Raw genomic sequence first — 18689 nt, 5'->3', positions numbered from 1 at the left:
GCATCAGAGTAGAATGCAAAATGTGTTAAATTTTAAAGGTTAAAATGTAAGTTGTCAACAAGATTACCTTTGAGAAAGATACTTTAAGTTGGGCCTCAGGAGACCCTTCCAGTTTTTTCTCCTCTGTTCCTGAAAAGACCCAAATGCATTTGATTTTTCATTCATTCAAAGCTCAAGTGAAATAGTCACTGGCTACCCTGTTCAGAGAGTTGGGGATTGTATGAGGATATAACGGAACACTAGAACCTTGAGTAAACTAGCCATTTTCCAATAAGCAGTTAAATTGTAAATGTTTCAAAAACCTCAGAGAATTATCAAGAGGAATTTTGCTCTTGGTTTTGAAGAATGCATATAAGTCCCTTTTTTCGTAAGTAAACAGTGAATTTTAAGTAATTCCAGATATAAGAAGAAAAACTTCATTAGTATAGATGATGAGAGCCATTCTGGCTCAAGGAACTCTGTAGTCCTTTGTGTGTGGGCCTCTGTCGTGAGTGCTCTTGAAGATATGGACATGTACTTGAGTTAATTCCTTTGCTGTAGAATAATTATGGTAAAGATTATCAATTGTTTGTAACTGAGGCTTTAAAAAGTATTTTCATCATGAGTTTGTTCTAGTAAGAACTTTTTAGTGTTCTTTACCTCGTCATGGGTATTTCAGTAGAAATAAGTTGCTATTCCACAGTTTGACCACTGGGGGGATGTAGGTTATTTTCATTTTTTGTATCAAAGTCTGAATATAACTTGTGTAAGTACTTCTGTGGAACCAGTTTAGCTCAACCTCAAATAAGCAGATTTCAGGTTAAGAAGTTTTAAGTAAATCCCTGTGCCACCTTTAAAAGCTTTTTAATACTTAATCTCCTAAGTCTCATATACTTAGGGGATCAGTAGTGAAAAGAAACAAAGATGTGTATTTTACTAGCATCATTATCAGCTGTGGAGTCTAAACAGGATTCTGACTCTCCTGACTAGCATTTTAGCTTTGTTTCCCCAAGATAGACCTTTTCTTGAAAGATTTAAGTCTAGGAAACGTAAAAAGTAGTCTTTCTTGACTACTTACCATTTATTATCTTTGCCTGTAGAGGAAAAGTTTGACAGTACAGTAACATTTTTCTCTGAGAAACCATATGGATAATTCAGAATTATTCATTGTAATTTTAACTTTTATTGACTAAGTCCAAAAAGTGCCACCACTCAAATGATGGGCTGGAACCAGAATGTCAGGTACTAGCTGGGAGTCAGGTGATCCACAGTCACAGCTAGGGGAAGCTGGAGGTGTGTGCCTCTTACAAAATTGGTGTTTGGAAGATGCGCTCACCCTGTCTGGGTCCATGGTGCATGTTCACTTGCAGTCAGAACATTCTGTGAGTCATCAATCCAAACAAACAGTGAAACGATACCAAGACTTAAGAGAAAACTGAAGTGACTGGCCTAGGGGTTGATTATTGTGTAAGAGGTGTTTGAGGTGAAGGTTGCCTGAACAGAGGTCATACCCACTAATCTTAGGCTCTTGCCTCTCTTCTCTTGTTAGCCCTTTCTCTTTCCTTCTGGTCAACCACCATCCTCCTTTCCCTAGCACTTTCTCTTCTGGTCTCAGCATGGCATTATGGGAGAAAGCACCAAACCAGAAATCAGGTCCAACTAAATGGGTGGCCTTGGGCTAACTGCCTGATGTCTCTGTATGCCTCAGTTTACTCATTTTTAAAATGAAGTTTTTATTTTTCCCTTTTTCCGGTATCTTTATCCCTCCATTTACCTTTCTTAACAGTTTTCCCCTTTTCTTGTCATTCCACCTGTGTATTTTCTCATCACTTCCCAGTTTTATTTCCTCTGTTTTTCCTTTTTAACCCCTTTCTCATTTTCTTATGTAGTTTTTCCTTAGTCTTCTTTTTCGTTCTCTTTTATTTGCTTCTCCCTCTCCCCGATGTCTTATTTCCCATTGGTAGCACCCCAATATCAGTTTTTTTTCTTACTGCCGTCTGATGCCAGGGATCTAGAACTATAATAGGACATTGAGGAAGAGGTTTAAATTGTTATATGTTTAATATTTAGGCCAAAAAAACCCCACACTTCTCTTTTAAATGGAGGAATTTGTGTTAACTGTTATATACTGAGTTAGATAATAAGCACCAGTGGGCACTTTCATGTACTCCAGGCACACATTAATATCTGTAGGTTGGGCAGCAAGCAGTGTAACCTACTGAATCAAGCTAAATTTTTGCCACTTCTCATATTGGTGAATTTAGTTTTAAATTCTGCCATTTAATATTTTTATTATATGGATCTTAGCAATATATTGCTGTGGTAAACCTTACCCGCCTCCCCTTACTTGGTGAAACATTTGGAAATACTGTCTTTTTGTGATGTTTAGACATAGAAAAAAAAGTTTAATAATTTGAACATTAAATACATGAGGATCAGCTAGTATATTGTTGATGAATTAACACAATACTTCCATGGAACGATTAAAAATCCTGTCTTCATTTCTTCATTAGTAGAACTTCAACTAAACATCCTTTTTCTCAAGATTGTCTCAGGGCCCTACAGTAGTGCTTTGTCCAATAGAAATATAATGGGAGCCGTTTATGTAATTTTAAATTACATAAAGTAGAAAGAAAAGAAAAAAACAGGTAAAATATAATTTTAAGAGTATATCATATTCAACATGTCCAAAATAGTATCATTTTAACATGTACGTATAAAAAATTAGATTATTTCACTTTTTTTTAATTCTAGGTATAGTATTCTATACTTACAGCACATCTCAGTTGGTTCTAGCAACATTATAGATATAGCCACATGTGGTTGATGGCTAATTGTAAGGAACATCACAGCCCTAGACAACTGTATTGAGTAAAATAGTATACATATGTTGATTTACAGAAAGGTAGAAAGGAAATACCAGGAATGTTTGATTTTTACAGTGGTTCAATGTCATAATCTTCATTGTTGTACTACAGGTTAATATATAACAATATAATTAATAATATGTTAACATATAATTTATTATAAATTTTTCATTATTTACAGGGCTGAGTACACTATCTTCCATTCAGAAATTGTGAAAATAAATTGGGTCATGCCAATATGACAAAAAATTGTTGGTTACTGAGTTCTAGAAAGCATGTGTAACCTGCTGTCTTTGGGAAGCTTGTTGATGCTTAGAAAATATATGAAAACTATTTTCCCTTAAATGATTGTATAAGATTATTTCTCTATAAGTATAGTTGTTTTTATTTCTAAAAACAAGGATGTGATTGATTTGGAGAATCATTAACTCAATCCGTGTCCTGTGTGATGGAAGCTGTAGGGACCGTCATGTGATTGGGCAGGACTTGGTACCTATCAGTGTAAACACATGGCACAGCCTGTCCCATGCCCCTCCTTATCTTCTTTAGAGAGAAGGGGTTGAGGTGTTTTGAGCAAATCTTATTGGTAAGGACGTTGTATGTATTGCTTTTTTTTTTTAAAGAACCATTTCCTTTCAGTTTTAGCCATATTACTGTGTGTGCAAACGGTTTGTACTCAGTTTGTCAGCAGAGTGGCTTTCCGTTTTGATAATTTAGAACTGTAACTTTGTCTCTGAAAAAAAGACATGATAAGCTAGTTCAGTTTTAAGATGTTTTACCTAGAAGATGATAGTACAGATGAAGAGAAGAAGGTTCGTGAAGGCCTATTAAGTGAAACTGAAGGTGTTTACCATGGAAAGGCCCCTGCTGGTATCCTGGTGAGTTACGTGCATCAGTGTCCTTCCCTTTGCTTGCTCGCTGGCTCAGTCTGTAGTCTGGAGGGAAGAGGGGGGGACACCCACCAAAAGAAAATGGCTAATGCCCTTTCTTTGGAAAATGTAACATCGTCACGGATTTTATTAACTTTTAATGTTACATTCAACAGAAATATCTGATACCTGTTCTCCCTCATTCACGCTACACCATCTTTATACTTTTCTCTATTTTCTCTATTTCTCTATTAACAAATAATTTTCTGCCTAGAAAAATAATGAGGTTGCTGCTTATTTTTTTTAAACTAGGCTTCAGACTAAACCTATCTGGTTTCACACTAAACCTATCTGGTAGTTGAGGAATAGAAAACATTTAAAAATTTTATGGTTTTTATTGTCCTAGCCGCAATTTTTTGAAAACTAAACTAATATTTTGAAACTGGCATTTTATTCTATGATACAAAAGAATGCAGTCTTTCTTCTGTGATTACAAACAAAAAAAATTTTATAAACTTGACTTATGTGGGCAAAATGCAAATTGAGGTTTTTATTTTTTGTTTTTTGGGGTTTTTTTTTGTTTAATCTAGATAAGATATAAAATAAAACAAGTCAGGAGCACCTAGGTGGCTCAGTCGTTTGGTCGTCCGACTTTGGCTCAGGTCATGATCTTGTGTTTCATGGGTTCGAGCCCTGCATCGGGCTCTGTGCTGACTTCCTGGAGCCTGCTTCAGATACTGTGTCTCCCTCACTCTCTCTGCCCCTCCCCCGCTCATGGTCTGTCTGTCTGTCTGTCTCTCTCTCAAAAATAAGTAAACATTAAAAAGAAATTTAAATAAAAAAAAAATCATACAGAAGTATAAGTTCTAGAAGTCTGCATTAAGGAAATAAAATCAGGTAAATAGAAGATAATATAATTTAACTCTACCTGTGGAACCTTTTCCTTTAAAAATAATCAGAAGTAAATAACCATGAGGTAAAGGTATTTTTTAGAAAATTAAGAATGTTTGTTTTCATGAAAACAAGGGTAAAATAAGAACAGGTTGATAATTTCAAAAATCTGTGACTCATAATCATGTTGATTTTTAAAGTTACACAAATTTTTGTCACCTTTAAAAATGTTATCACATGTGTGTGCTTTTGCTTTTTGGACTTGATGAAAGTGTACTTGTTCAGGGTTCTCAGGAACTTATGGAACTGGACATTGTTTGAATATGGATGGAAGTTAGGTATACAGGGAGAGGTAATTTACTTTTGAAATTTCCTTTTTAATAGTATATATTTATGGCTTCATGCACATTTGTCATAAAGGTCAGCAGAGAGAATAGTGAACATAGCTGAATCTTTATGAAATATTTAAAAAATTCTTTTAGTGAGTAGCACTAACACACGCAAACCACCCATCACCAGAAAAAGGTCTTATGCTTCGTGCTACTCGTGTTTTCTAGAGAGAGGTCAATGGGTATTTGATTAGACTGCATTTTATTAACAGTTCCCTTTTATGTTAATGTTAGAACATTGAAATCCCATGAGTCACCTCCCCTGCCCCAAGAGAAACTTGGATTTTCTGGATGGCTAGTGTTTGGAACACTGGATTTGATATCTACTTAATGAACTGTATTGATTATATGAGAGTTAGACTTTATAACTTGGGTGTGTGTGTGTGTATGTGTGTGGTGAGCAGGGAGACAGAGAAACCTAGTTTTCAGGATCCAGGCCCTCAGTGACCCTGACTCTCCTTACTGCTCATATGCTGCCTGGGCACACCTCTTGTTGGAAGGTGAATGAATGGCTCTATCTTAAAGGAGATGATTTTATGGATTTGGAACATAAATGTATAAAATCTAATAGTTTAAAAAACCATGAAAAGACTTATGTGCTTTGTTAGAAATTAGGAATTGAAAAAAAGGTTTCCATAATTTTTAAACAAGTGAAGATAATTCCTTTATTTGGTAAGAAAAAGACCAAATTATTTCATATTTAAATACTCTGAAGTTCCAAAATCTGCTGGCCTTAATTTCCATCACTTATTTAAATTAGGGCAACATATTGACTACAGGAGTTCTTAGCCAAACTTGTAATCCTAAGAAATACTTTTAGAATCAAATCTTTCTGTGGAGACTCTAGACAGCATCTGGCCATTCCTTTTAGAGATGAGAACCCCAACAGAGGCTGTAAGACCTGCTCACGGGGCAGAAGAGAGAACTTGACTTTGTGTTTTCATGTCCTTGCCAGTGGCAGGGGACTCGAGGAAGCCAAGAAGGCAGTCCTTCTCCGTCCTTGTCCCTCTGCACTCTTTGTCAAAGGACCTGGGCACTAGTGTGGTTGAGTCCAAAAGACCTGTTTTTTGTTTTTTTTTTTTTGTAAGTGAGAATTTTGTATGTTTATATTATTTACAGCAAGGTTTACTAACAAACAGCGGTAGAAGATAGCAAGTCACCCTGTAGGTGGGGCGTGTGGCTTGGGGCAGAGCACTTTATACTGAACTAGGAAACCTCTGTGGAGATGGGGAAGCCTCCCACTCAATCCCCAACCATAGCACATTTTGTCATTACTTTCTGCTGCCCGAAATCTTAGAACAACACTGGATGAATGGGTCCAAAACCAAACATGTTCTTCCAATCCAGCATGGACAGTGTTCATAAAATTAAATATTTAGTTGCATAGAATTTTATTTCCTTACAGAAATGTGATGTTGTTTCCTACGTGGGCAATTTGGGGGGAGTAAATTCTCCTGGAATTTCACTTGTTTGCCTCTTTAATCCTGATGCCACAGATGCGCTCACCAGTTGTGGAGAGTAGCATAGAGGCTCTGGCCAGATATATGTCTAGGCTTTTTGAAAATTATTTATTACCCATTTTTGTATGTGTGCCCCCGTCTATTGTCACAAATGAAAGACTTAGAGACGTGCATACACACAACTACTCCACAATTCTGTAGAGTGCATAACTGAATTATTAAAGAAAAAATTATTTTCATTCAGCAAATCTTGTACCACACTGGATCTGTTAGATACTCACTTTTTTTTTTTTTTTTTTTTTTTTTTTTTTTTTTTTGCATTTACTGATATGTCTGAATTGCTTGCTGCTCTGAGTTTGTAACACAACTGGACAGATTTCAGTAAGTGGCTATATAAATGCTGCCTCTTTTAGTTTACCCACATACCTGGTCCTGATTACATACTCCCTATTAGCTGAGCTTTTACCCATTTGATTGGAATAATCCCAATATTGCAGATTTGATCCAGGTGCTGGTGAGTCAGTCTTATGCATAGGAAAAAGAAGTTGTGATCCCATCACTGTCTTTAGATGTTACAAGTCAGGTGTGCGTCCAGTCTAGAGGAATTAGACACAGCTCTCTGAAAGGATTGAAATAAAAATCTTACCTCACTTGGAAAAAACATTTACCTTTTTATATTCTTTGTTTTATATTCATTTCTTAGGTATTAAATATTCAAAATCAGCCCATTTCTACTGAAGAAAAAATTATAGACTCCAGTTCTAGAGTAGATTATTTAAAAAAATTTTTTTTAATGTTTGTTTATTTTTGAGAGAGAGAGAGTGCACGCAGGGGAGGGGCAGAGAGTAGGGGAGATACACAATCTGAAGCAGGCTCCAGGCTCTGAGCTGTCATCACAGAGCCCAACGTAGGGCTGGAACTCACTCAGGATCTGTGAGATCATGACCTGAGCTGAAGTCGGACACTTAAATGACTGAGCCACCCAGGCACCCCTAGAGTAGATAATTTTTGTTTGTGTTATACATTACTTAGCTAATTGAAAGTAGGGAAAATAATTTTTTTGGTTATTTTTCACTCTTGCTGGCTGTTCTAGAAAAATATATTTATTTGTCCCTTCTTTGAAACCTATTGCATTATCTAGAATCATTGTCTGAGCTCTCTTTGCTTAACTTAAGATATTTAGGGAAGGTATTTTTCAAAGGGTAGGAGTAACAGTATGCTGATCTTATTTTATTAGAGTACCATTTTAACTGTGATAAAATCATGTTTAGAACTTCGTGTGCCTTTGCTATACCATCTTAACCATAGCTATATCTGTGTAGGAAAGACCTTCATCAGAAATTTGCCTAAAGTGAATCCCAGGAAAACCTGAAGGGAGAGTTATGTAATCTCCAGAATGTTACTGCATTCTCTGGAATTTATCTGAACTTCATTTGAACTGCAAATAGGCTATGATAGGTCAAGGGGCAGTAGTTAAGATTGTAAAAGTCATTTGTCATCTTTTATATTCTAACAAAGCATGAAGTCATAACCATTATAGAGTGATAGTCAGGATTTATTAGAAAAGTAATTCCTTTAGGGGAAGTGAGGCAGGAGAGGAATAGGAAGTACACCCTTCAATTCTGTTCACTCCCCACTCAGTGATGTTCTCAAGAGGGGGCTAGGCATTGATCCCTTTGCTTGCAGTCATCAGACACAGCTTGGTGTAAGATGCCATTTTAGGGTCTCTTGGGGCTTTAAAAAGTACCTATACCTGTAATCTGGTGGGGGCGGGGGGGGGGGGTGGCCTGGTCATCAGGATACCTCAGAGCTCCTCCGTGATTCTAGTGACAGCCAAGGGCAGAGATTCCCATTTCCCAGACAATTAAAGGGGGCAGTAGAGCTTAGGAATTGTTTTGTTTTGTTTTTAAACCTGAACTATAGACTTTATATTCATATTTTCCCCCGCTAAAGTCTTTTTTCTGTTTCAGGATCCAATCCAATATCCCAGCTTGGCATTTGGTAATGTCACTGTAGTCTGCCAGTGACAGTTCCTCAATCTTTCCTTATCTTTCATGACCATAACACTTTCAGTGACTGTTGGTCAGATATTTTGTAGAATTTTCCTCAATTTGAGTTTGTTTGGTGTTGTCTCCTAATAAGACAGAAGTCATGTATTTTTTGGCAACAATACCACAGACGTGATGTCATATCAGGAGTTCCATGATGCCAGTATGGGTTTTTTGTTTTTTTTTAAGTTTATTTATTTTGAGAGAGAAAGCATGAGTGGGAGAAGGCAGGAGAGAGAGAGAGAGAGAGAGAGAGAGGGAGGGAGAGAGGGAGAGAGGGGGAGAGAGAGAGAGAGAGAGAGAGAGAGAGAGAGAGAGAGAGAGAGACCCAAGCAGGCTCTTCACTGTCAGCGCAGAACCCAGTGCAGGATTTGAACTCCTGAGCTGTGAGATCATGACCTGAGCCAGGGTCAGACACTTAACTGACTGAGCTACCCAGGCGCCTCATCAGTATGTTTTATTACTGGTGAAATTTCCCAAATTCACTTGATTAAGGTGGTATCTGCCAGGTTTCTCTACTGTAAAGTTACTGTTTTTCCTTTTGTAATGAATATATGTCTTTGGGGAGACTTTAAGAATATGTGAACATCCTGTTTCTCCTCAAACTTTTGTCCTCTTATTTTTAAACATCCATTGCATGCCACAATTATTAACTGTAGTGTTCTAATAGTGGTTTTCTATCTCCCTTATTCTTTATTAATTGGAATTCATCTTTAAGAGAAAACTGCCCCTTCTCCCTGCTTGCTTGCTTGCTTGGTTATGTATGTATGTAGGTCTGTCTGTCTGTCTGTCTGTCATTATGGACTCATGAGTGTTTTATTCTGAGGTTATAATACTAACATTTTGTTGCTCAGATTGTTCTAGCTTTAACCTTTGGGAGCTCTTTTCACGTTAGCTCTTGTGTTCCTTTAACATATCCCTGTTCTCTTGATTTTGAGCACTTTCCTACTTTTCTGGCACTGTTAGATGCTCCAGCATCAACTTGTATTTTTCCCTGTCTCCAGCCCTGGGATCAGTTACTTCTTCAAGGAGCCATGGTTGTTTTTATTGGAAGAATGGTATTTATACATCAAGATCTGGGCTCTAGGTGTGTTGGTTGCTTGTAATGGTATCCTTGATTCCAGATCCTCTTAACAGAGAAAGCTAGCATGTTAAATATGTATTCTAGTCCAGGCATAAGCACATCTATATTTGTGCATCTGTCCATGGAGACTTCCAATTCTAGTCCAATACTACAGTGTTCATTTTAGCCTTCCTTCTAGGAAATTGTAGTTTTAGAAGCTTCCCAAGTGTTTATAATTCATCTTACTTGAGGATTGATGGCTTTTGGATATGTAAGGTACATTGTGTACCCAAAGGCTGTTGTGGCCTTGTTAAGTAGTCTTTCTTGATGAATACTCTTTGTTGTTGAATCATCATTATTTTCCATTCTTAGGTTAGTCATCATTTCTTACACGGAAAATAATTTTTATGTCACTCCTAGCCCTTGTAACTAAGGGAACTCAGCCAGCTAGGAGAAAAAGTCCCCAGTTTTTTATAGAGGAGTAGAAACCAGTCTCATGGCCAGCATTTTTACAAAAATTTGTCAGAGAAATTGAGTGCACATGAGGGAATGTTTAGTGGTTTGAATACACAGGGAGGCCATGTGTATATTAGTATACACACAACCAGCTCAAATGACAAAAAGTTTCACAGTTGCACTAAAGCCAAATTTATTTGAGTCCTTGAATTGCCTTCTTTTTTGATAAGGCTGCCTGCATTCTTTTTCTGAAGCACAGCATTCTTTCTAAAGCAGGCACTTGGTCCATCAGACTTGCTGAGAGTAAACCCTCCAGACTTGGGCTGTTGAGGATGTGTAGACTGTGAAGTTAGGACCTGCACGCCCTTGTTAAGTTAGTATTTAAAGTAGGTACAGTGACTTTCACATCCTACTGGAGTAATTCATCTGACATGTTCCTACCTGGACTTAACCAGGGTACCATATGATGGGATGGGGCTTGAGGGACTTTCAATCCAAGGAATTAACACAGATGGGACAAGTTTAAAATGTCTAATTCATCTGTGACACTAACTCAGGTTCTTTGGGGGGCATGAGAAGAAAATGAAATAAGTTTAACATGTCTTTCCTTAGACCTACAAACTACAGGAACATGTTTATTTGTTCCCAGTCTCACGGCTGTTATTTAACTGTAGAAGTCATGATGTCAATTCCTGATGTCTAAGTCACTGAGTAAAAAGAACTTCAAATAAAGTCATAATGTTTCAAAGGAAATTGTGTTCTACGAGTGTCTGGACTAAAGAAATAGTCATCACTGAAAATACAACATATGGTTTCCTTAGAAACCTGCTAAGATTGTGTGCCTTTCATATGTGAAAGTGAGCCAGTCAATTAGATTTTAGAGTTCCTTATGGTTCCCAGTGGTCATCACCAAAACAGGTTAGCCACACAATTCTCTTGTCCTAGAAAGTTTAGGATGAGAATGTGTTCCTTAAAACATATATTTGTAACTGTAATATAATCATACCTTTAGGGCTCATCATAAAAAGCATAACATTTTTCATGTATGATAGCATGTGGAAGAATCATCATGGCTTTCTAAAAGCTACTTATGAAATTCCTATACATAGCTCTGAAAATTACATAAACTTATCAGCATTAGTGTTTTTAGAAGCTAATGGCCCCAGGATACAGTAAAAAGAGCCTGTGTGAGACAGACACACCTGAGCTTGTGTCTGTGCATCACAGAGTAACTGTTTGACTTTATGTAAGTTGATTATCTTCTCTGAGCCCCAATTTTCTTGCTAGTATAATGCATGTGATATTTACCTCACTTAATTGTGAGGATTAAATGAGAGGAGGTATATGAAATGGCATTTGGAAGGGATAAATGTTAGTGCCCTCTTCTCTTTTTTCCCCCATCACCTCCCCATGGCTAATACTAGGAGGAATATGGAGTAAAATCTGAATTGTTGGTTTTTTCAAGCATATGCATAGCCTAAAAGTTACAGTGTGAGTAAGTAGTTTGAATTTTCACCAGTGTTAAGTGAATCTTTATTTTAAGCAACTCCCACATATGAAACTCTAAGTCCATAAAACAATCAAATTATTCCCACTTTGTAAAATAATTTAAAGAATGATTTTATTTTAATAGCAAACTCCTCTGAGTACACTGAAGATATCTTAAAAACAGTAGCTGCAAAATCACCCTTGCAAAATATATCTAAAGCAGTCTCACTCCTAAGTTATTTACCCAAATGAAATGAAATTATGTTCACACAAAAGCCTGTACACAAACATTTTTGATGGCTTTGTTTGTAATCAGCAAACACTGGAAACAACCCAGATGTCTTTCAGCTGGTAGATGGATAAACAAACTTTGGAACATCCATACAGTAGAATACTCAGTACTTAACACCAGGGGACAAACTGTGGATACCTGCAACAATAATGATTAATCTCAAATGCATTATGTTAAGTGAAAGAAGCCATATTCAGAGGGCTACTGTATGGTTTCATTTATGTGACATTTTAGAAAAGGTAAAGATTATAGAGACAGAAAACCAGATCAGGGGTTAGCATGGGGATTGGATAAAGTATTGACTTGCAAAGGGGCATGGGGGCATTTTGGGAAACTACCTGGTTGTGTATTTTGATTGTGGTGGTTATTACATGATTGCATGGTTAAAAGTGTACACTAGAAAAGGCTTAATTTTACTTTATGTAAAATACACCTTTTTTTTTTTGAAAAAATTTATTTTTAATAGTTCAAGGTGTAGCTATTTAAAATTTTAAAGTTGCATTTCGTAGCTGACTTCATATGAACATTTAGCTAGAAGTTTTTATATGCTGATAGGCATAACCATTAGAGTAAGGTTGACTAAGTAATAATTTAATGTCTTTCATGATTATCCACTGAATCTTAAACTCATTACATTTCCTAATGATTTTACTTCTGTGTTTCTCTCTCGTCTCTGGTCAGGTTAAATGTTACCTGTAACATAATCTGTCACCTCATGTTACAAATAGATTAGAACTGGGCATATTTTAGCCATGACAGGAAAAAATAACTAAATTATCAGAAATTGCCTTTGTTTCAAGGCAATTTCTGTAATTTGTATTACAGAATTTGGGAAATGTAAATTTCCCAAATGTAAATGTAAATTGGGAAATACAAATGTAATTTGTATTCTGTAATTTGGGAAATGAAGGGAGAAGAAGAAATACAAGAACAAGAACCATTAAGTTTTACAGAGCTGCAATAGTTTGAAACGAGTTTGGTCACAGGAGTGATGTGGCATTTGGGGCAAGGTTATTAGGGCCCACTTTTCCTTAGTGTGCTGCTCGCTACTTTAGGATCTACTCAAGGAACACCTATTTTATTACGTATAGTGAAATCTAAAGATATGTGTAAAAATGAACATTTAATTTTTTTTTTGCTCTGCATCAATTACATTGTTAAAGTATTTTTTTACAGTGCTGAACATTAGGGGAAAGAAACTGTTGCTACCAGCTGTTTACCTTGAAGGCTGTGCCTTATAGAATTGTAATTTTGGGCATTTTCATGTAAGTTAAAACTTGCTCGTAGGAGATGATCACCTGAGTCTGTTCCGTTTCATGCTGTTTTCTGTAATTGTCTTTGGTCACAGTATGATCTTTGTCACTTGCAGCCTTACCTCTGCCTCAGCTGACTTCACCACACTGACTTCCCCTGACAGACCAGTGAGCGGTCCCTTCTTCTACAAGTTGCTGTAGAGCTGCTCAGCGTTCTTCAGAGCAGTTTGCATGGATGTCGTTTGTTCTCACAGGGATATTTTTAGATTTACCCGTGGGAGGTGGGTGTTGTTCTTAATTGTCACTCACATACAGTAGATTTATGCAGGTTTTTTCTGTGAAGTCTAAACCAGCATCTGCAGAAAAGCATTGGTTTCAGAATATCTGAGCATCACTTTTGAAACATTGGGTTGGTCCCTGCTATTCTTGGCATTTTTCTTAATGTGTGGCTATGTGTATATATACATATATCTTCATTTACATCTTGAATTTCTCTTATGTTGGTTACAATACAAGACATGGTGTATATTTCTCCCTCTCCTTGCTGATTCTATTCACTAGATCTTGTATTCATCGATTCATACACATTCATCTCAAAATACTCATTAAGAACCTCCCTTTGTTAAGCACTGTGCCAGGCTTTGGGGAGACAGTGAAGCACACAAGAAGCAGCATACATACTTTTACTTTCTTTGTCAGAACTTAGAGTTTGGAGGTGCATAAGCAAATGACTGAAGTGTGGTGAGTGCTTATGTGCTGCAGAAGGGAAAGGGCAGGGCAGGGCAGCCACAAACCCCTTCTTGCCACCTGCTGCTTTCTTCTCAGCCCTTGAGCCTATGCCTCTACCTCCCCCCACCCCCATTTCTTTCTCATCTTTTGCATTGTGCTCTGTGTGTTCACAGTCTGTTGTGGGCACACTTTATTTGTTCTCATCTCCTCTTCATCCAGGAAGACTAAAACCTTGTTCCTCTTACAAAATATTAGATCAACAGCCAACAGTAGTAGTTAGATAGATTGAGAAGAAAACTTAGGTTGGATTACGGAGGATTGGCCTGAAAATTATTAGGTCAGTGACTGGGGGTACAAAGTGGGGAATTGATGGTTTTTGAAGATGAAATAGGTGACATAGTCTTTCTTCAAGTGTACCTGCTGAAAAGCTAAAGCAAATACTTGTGTAAAATTTTGGTCCACCACTAGGGGAAAAAAAAGTATATTGCTGTGGTGGCCAAGTGTCTTCCCTTTTTTCAACCTTACTCAGCCCAAGATAATTGTTCATCTACTTTGTAGATAGTGAGTATGGTGAAATCATAGAGAAGTGAGCCCAGTAAGCAGAAATCTCGGCTTCCAAACTTCCTTAAAGAGAATATGTTGTGACATATTTGAAATCTGAATTCATCAACTCACCAGCCAAGTTTAAGGCCAGCCTCATGCTTTTTCACTTAAAAAAAAACAAAAAAAACTAAAAAACAAAAAACCACAGAAACAAGAAAACAAAAGCAAATTGTCAAATCTCTCTGTTGTACATAAGAAATTAACATTGTGTGTTTATATTAAAAAAAAGTCTGAGCTCAGGGGAGGAAGGCTTTCACTCATTTTCTCAGGGTGTTTTGGCTGGGTTGGGGGGATGGGAGGGGTGTTGTAGAGAGTTCCAGGTGGCTTTATCAGGTCAGAATCAGTATCAGCTTATCTGTATATAACTACTGTGTTGGTCAATATCAGAATTGGACACTAAGCCAGGCAAACAAAGAAACTTCTAACCATTCATCAGTCAGAGAAATGATGAGAGAGCAAGGACTGGGGCTATGTGGCATCTCAGTGTCTTCAGCTGGTGGGCCTTCTGGATTGTTGCTCAAGTAGCTCAGCTAGTTTCTTACTTTGGCTCTCCATACATACCTCAAGAATATCTGTTTGGGTCAGATGTCTCCCCACCCCACTGTCAGCTGTGCCAAGGCCTAAGCCCCAAAGTACAGATTTACTTTGTAAATCTACTAGGAATTTACCCCTTTGTTTGGGGGGGGGGGGAATCTCTGAGAGACAAAATCATTGTGATCCACGGGGCCTTATTGTTATGCTCTGAGCTAGCCATTGCATCTTGTATCTGTTCAAATTCCGAAACAGGAATATTGGGTCAGAAAATTCTCTCTTCAGGGGCACCTGGGTGGCTCAATTGTTTAAACCTCCAGTTCTTGATTTTGGCTCAGGTCATGATGTCACAGTTGTGAGATTGAGCCCCACATTGGACTCCACACTGAGCATGGAGCCTGCTTAGGATTCTCTTTCTCTCTCTGTCTCTCTCAAAATAAATAAATAAATACATATATTTTAAAGAAAAGTCCTTCTTTGGACACAAATGGAAGAGCATTCCATGTTCATGGATTGGGAGAACAAACATTGTTAAAATGTCTTTACTACCCAAAACAATCTACACATTTGATGCAATCCCGATCAGAGTACCACTGGCATTTTTCACAGAGCTAGAACAAACAGTCCTAAAATTTGTATGGAACCACAAAAGACCCCAAATAGCCAAAGCAATCCCAAAAAAGAAAAATGCAACTGGAGGCATCACAATTCTGGATTTCCATCTATATTTCAAGACAGTATGGTATTGGCACAACAGCAGACACATAGATCAGTGGAAAAGAATAGAAAACCCAGAAATAGACCCACAACTATATATGATCAACTAATCTTCAACAAAGCTGGAAAGAAGATCCAATGGAAAAAAGACAGTCTCTTCAACAAATGGTGTTGGGAAAACTGGACAACAACATGCAGAAGAATGAAACTGGACCATTTTCTTACATCATAACCCAAAATAAAGTCAAAATGGATGAAAGACCTACACGTGATAAAGGACACTATCAAAATCCTAGAAGAGAACCCAGGCAGCAACCTCTTTGACCTTGGCCAGAGAAAATTCTTACTAGACATGTTGCCAAAGGCAAGGGGCAAAAAAGCAAAAATAAACTATTGAGACTCCATCAAGATAAAAAATAAGATATCTTCATCAAAATAAAAAGCACAGGGAAGGAAATAATCAACAAAACTAAAAGGCAGCCTACAGAATGGGTGAAGATATATGTGGTAAAGGGTTATTATCCAATATCTGTAAAGAACTTCAGACTCAACACCCAAAAAAACACATAATCCTTAAGAAATGTACAAAAGACATGAATAGATGCTTTTCCAAAGACCTCCAGATGGCTAACACACATGAAAAGATACTCACCATCACTTATCATCAGGGGAATACAAATCAAAACCACGATGAGAAATCATCTCACACCTGTTAGAATGGCTAAAATTAACAACACAGGAAACAACAGGTGTTGGGGAGGATGCAGAGAAAGGGGAACCCTCTTACACTGTTGGTGTGAGTGCAAGCTGGTACAGCCACTCTGGAGAACAGTATGGAAGTTTCTTGAAAAGTCAAAAATAGAATTACCCTATGATCCAGCAATTGCACTACTGGGTATTTACCCAAAGGATACAAAAATACAGATTCAAAGGGGTACATGCATCCTGATGTTTATAGCAGCATTAGCAACAGTAGCCAAACTATGGAGAGAGCCCAAATGTCCATCGACTGATAATGGATAAAGAAGATCACACACACACACACACACACACACACACACACACACACACACACACAGGAATATTAGCCATCAAAAAGAATGAAATCTTGCCATTTGCAATGATGTGGATGAAACTAGAGTGTATTAGGCTAAGCGAAATAAATCAGAGAAAGACAAATACCATATGATTTCACTCATATGTGGAATTTAAGAAACAAAACAGATGAACATATAGGAGGAGGGAAAGAGAGGGGAACAAACTGTAAGAGACTCTTAAAGATAGAGAACAAAGAGGATTGATGGAAGTGGGTTGGGGGGTGGCCTAGATGGGTAATGTGTATTAAGGAGGCCACTTATGAGCACTAGGTATTGTATGTAAGTGACGAATCACTGAATTCTACTCCTGAAACCAATACTGCACTGTATGATAACTAGAATTTAAATAAAAATGTGAAAAGAAAAAAAAAAATCCCCTCTTCTCACCTGTCTATCCTAATGGTTGTTTTTGAATTGTGTGGGTTGTACTTAGGGAATGAACCCCTAAGGAGAGCAGTCTTCCCAGATCAGAGTTTTTATAAATGAGGGGTGCCTGGCTGGCTCAGTCAGTAGAGCATATGTCTCTTGATCTCAGGGTCACGAGTTCAAGCCCCATATTGGGTGTAGAGATTACTTAAAATCTAACAACAACAACAAAAAAGTTGTAAATGAGTTTTTGACACAACCGCTGTCAGTCCTAGAATTCAAGTCTTATAAAATGATCAGGCCAGCTATATGTTTCTTAAAATGTATGGAATTCATGGTGCTTGGGTTGCTCAGTTGTTTGGATGTCCGACTTCAGCTCAGGTCATAATCTCATGATTTGTGAGTTCGAGCTCTGCATCGGACTCTGTGTTGACAGCTCAGAGCCTGGACCTTGCTTTGGATTCTGTGTCTCCCTGCCTCTCTGCCCCTCCCCCACTTGCATTCTGTGTCTCTCAAAAATACACAGTAAAAAAATAAAATATGAAATTCAAGGTCTATTAAGTTTGGATTACAGGTCAAGGTAATAAGATACGGTTAAAGGACAGGATACATACGTTAGCCCATAACAACTCGGTTTTCTCAAGCTGAATCAGGACTGGGAAGAGAAAGTTCATGCAGTAGAGACTGAGTTCCCAAACATGAATACCTGTCAGAATCGTAAATAACCAATCCTTAAGACCCCATTTCTAGTTTTTTGTGTTTAGATTGGGGGTCTGGGAATCTACACTCTTAAGCATCAAAACTTGATTCTGTTATGATCAGAGATCTATCTAGTCTTTGGAAATACTAACCTACACTGTGGTCCTTCTCAGTTTTCTTCACTTAGAGGAAAAAAAAGTTGCTTAGACATAAAAAGGCCTTTGTGCCTTCAGACAGTGGAGTTGATATAAAAAATAGGGTTACTCTTTAGAAAGACAGCTCAATCTACTGGGTACTGGTTAGAAAACTAGATCCTCCAAAGAACCTCCAAAGAACACCGCATCCTGGCTAAGTCTGTCTCTCAGGAAGGAATCCTTTGAGTTCAGATGCCAGCTCAAATATTTCTAGAACTTTCCTGTACATCTTCTCTGAAGAAAGATGCAAGACAATACTCAAGGCTTTAAGCCTTCTTGTAATGTATTTTATTACAGACTGATTTTGGAGGTAGCAAAAATAGGCATGGAATGTTATCATAGGATCTCTTGCTTTTACAAAGAGCGATCCTTCCGTAACCTGGCTCATCTTTATAATCAGTTATTAAACTTCAAAAAAAAATTCAAGAAAATTTGCCTTTTGAAAAACTGTTATGGATGATTTTCATATATACAAAATTTTGAACCAATGCAATAAGTGAAAATTCTTGAAGTTCAGCCTTAATAGGAAGTTCCCCACCAAATCTTTTTATTTCCATATTTAAGTTCCATATTTCAGCATTTACTGAATCCCAACTACATGCCAGATGTAGCTCTGTCTAGAAATTGTGGCGTGATCCTAGCCAGCTGTTTCCCTTCCCTTAGCATTGCCTTGGGTCTGTCACAGGTCCTACTGATTC

At 37.5% G+C, this 18689-nt stretch overlaps 1 protein-coding gene across 2 annotated transcripts in view; it reads left to right on the top strand.

The window, feature by feature from the left end:
- The window catches only part of LPIN2 (lipin 2), an 86450-nt gene that overhangs the window by 16709 nt on the left and 51052 nt on the right, over window positions 1-18689 (top strand). Inside the window, exon 1 of one of the 2 annotated variants that reach the window (XM_058692580.1) lies at window positions 3500-3724. The exons of the other annotated variant lie outside the window; for it this stretch is intronic. Coding sequence (XP_058548563.1) covers window positions 3617-3724 — 108 coding nt within the window. The 5' untranslated portion in view covers window positions 3500-3616. Of the gene's footprint in view, window positions 1-3499; window positions 3725-18689 lie in introns of those variants that run through there. 2 annotated transcript variants of the gene reach the window in all.

Source organism: Neofelis nebulosa, chromosome 11, assembly GCF_028018385.1.
Source record: "Neofelis nebulosa isolate mNeoNeb1 chromosome 11, mNeoNeb1.pri, whole genome shotgun sequence".
Classification (NCBI taxonomy): domain Eukaryota; kingdom Metazoa; phylum Chordata; class Mammalia; order Carnivora; family Felidae; genus Neofelis; species Neofelis nebulosa.
The sequence above is the reverse complement of the archived record's forward strand: the minus strand, read 5'-3'. Positions and strand labels throughout refer to the sequence as shown.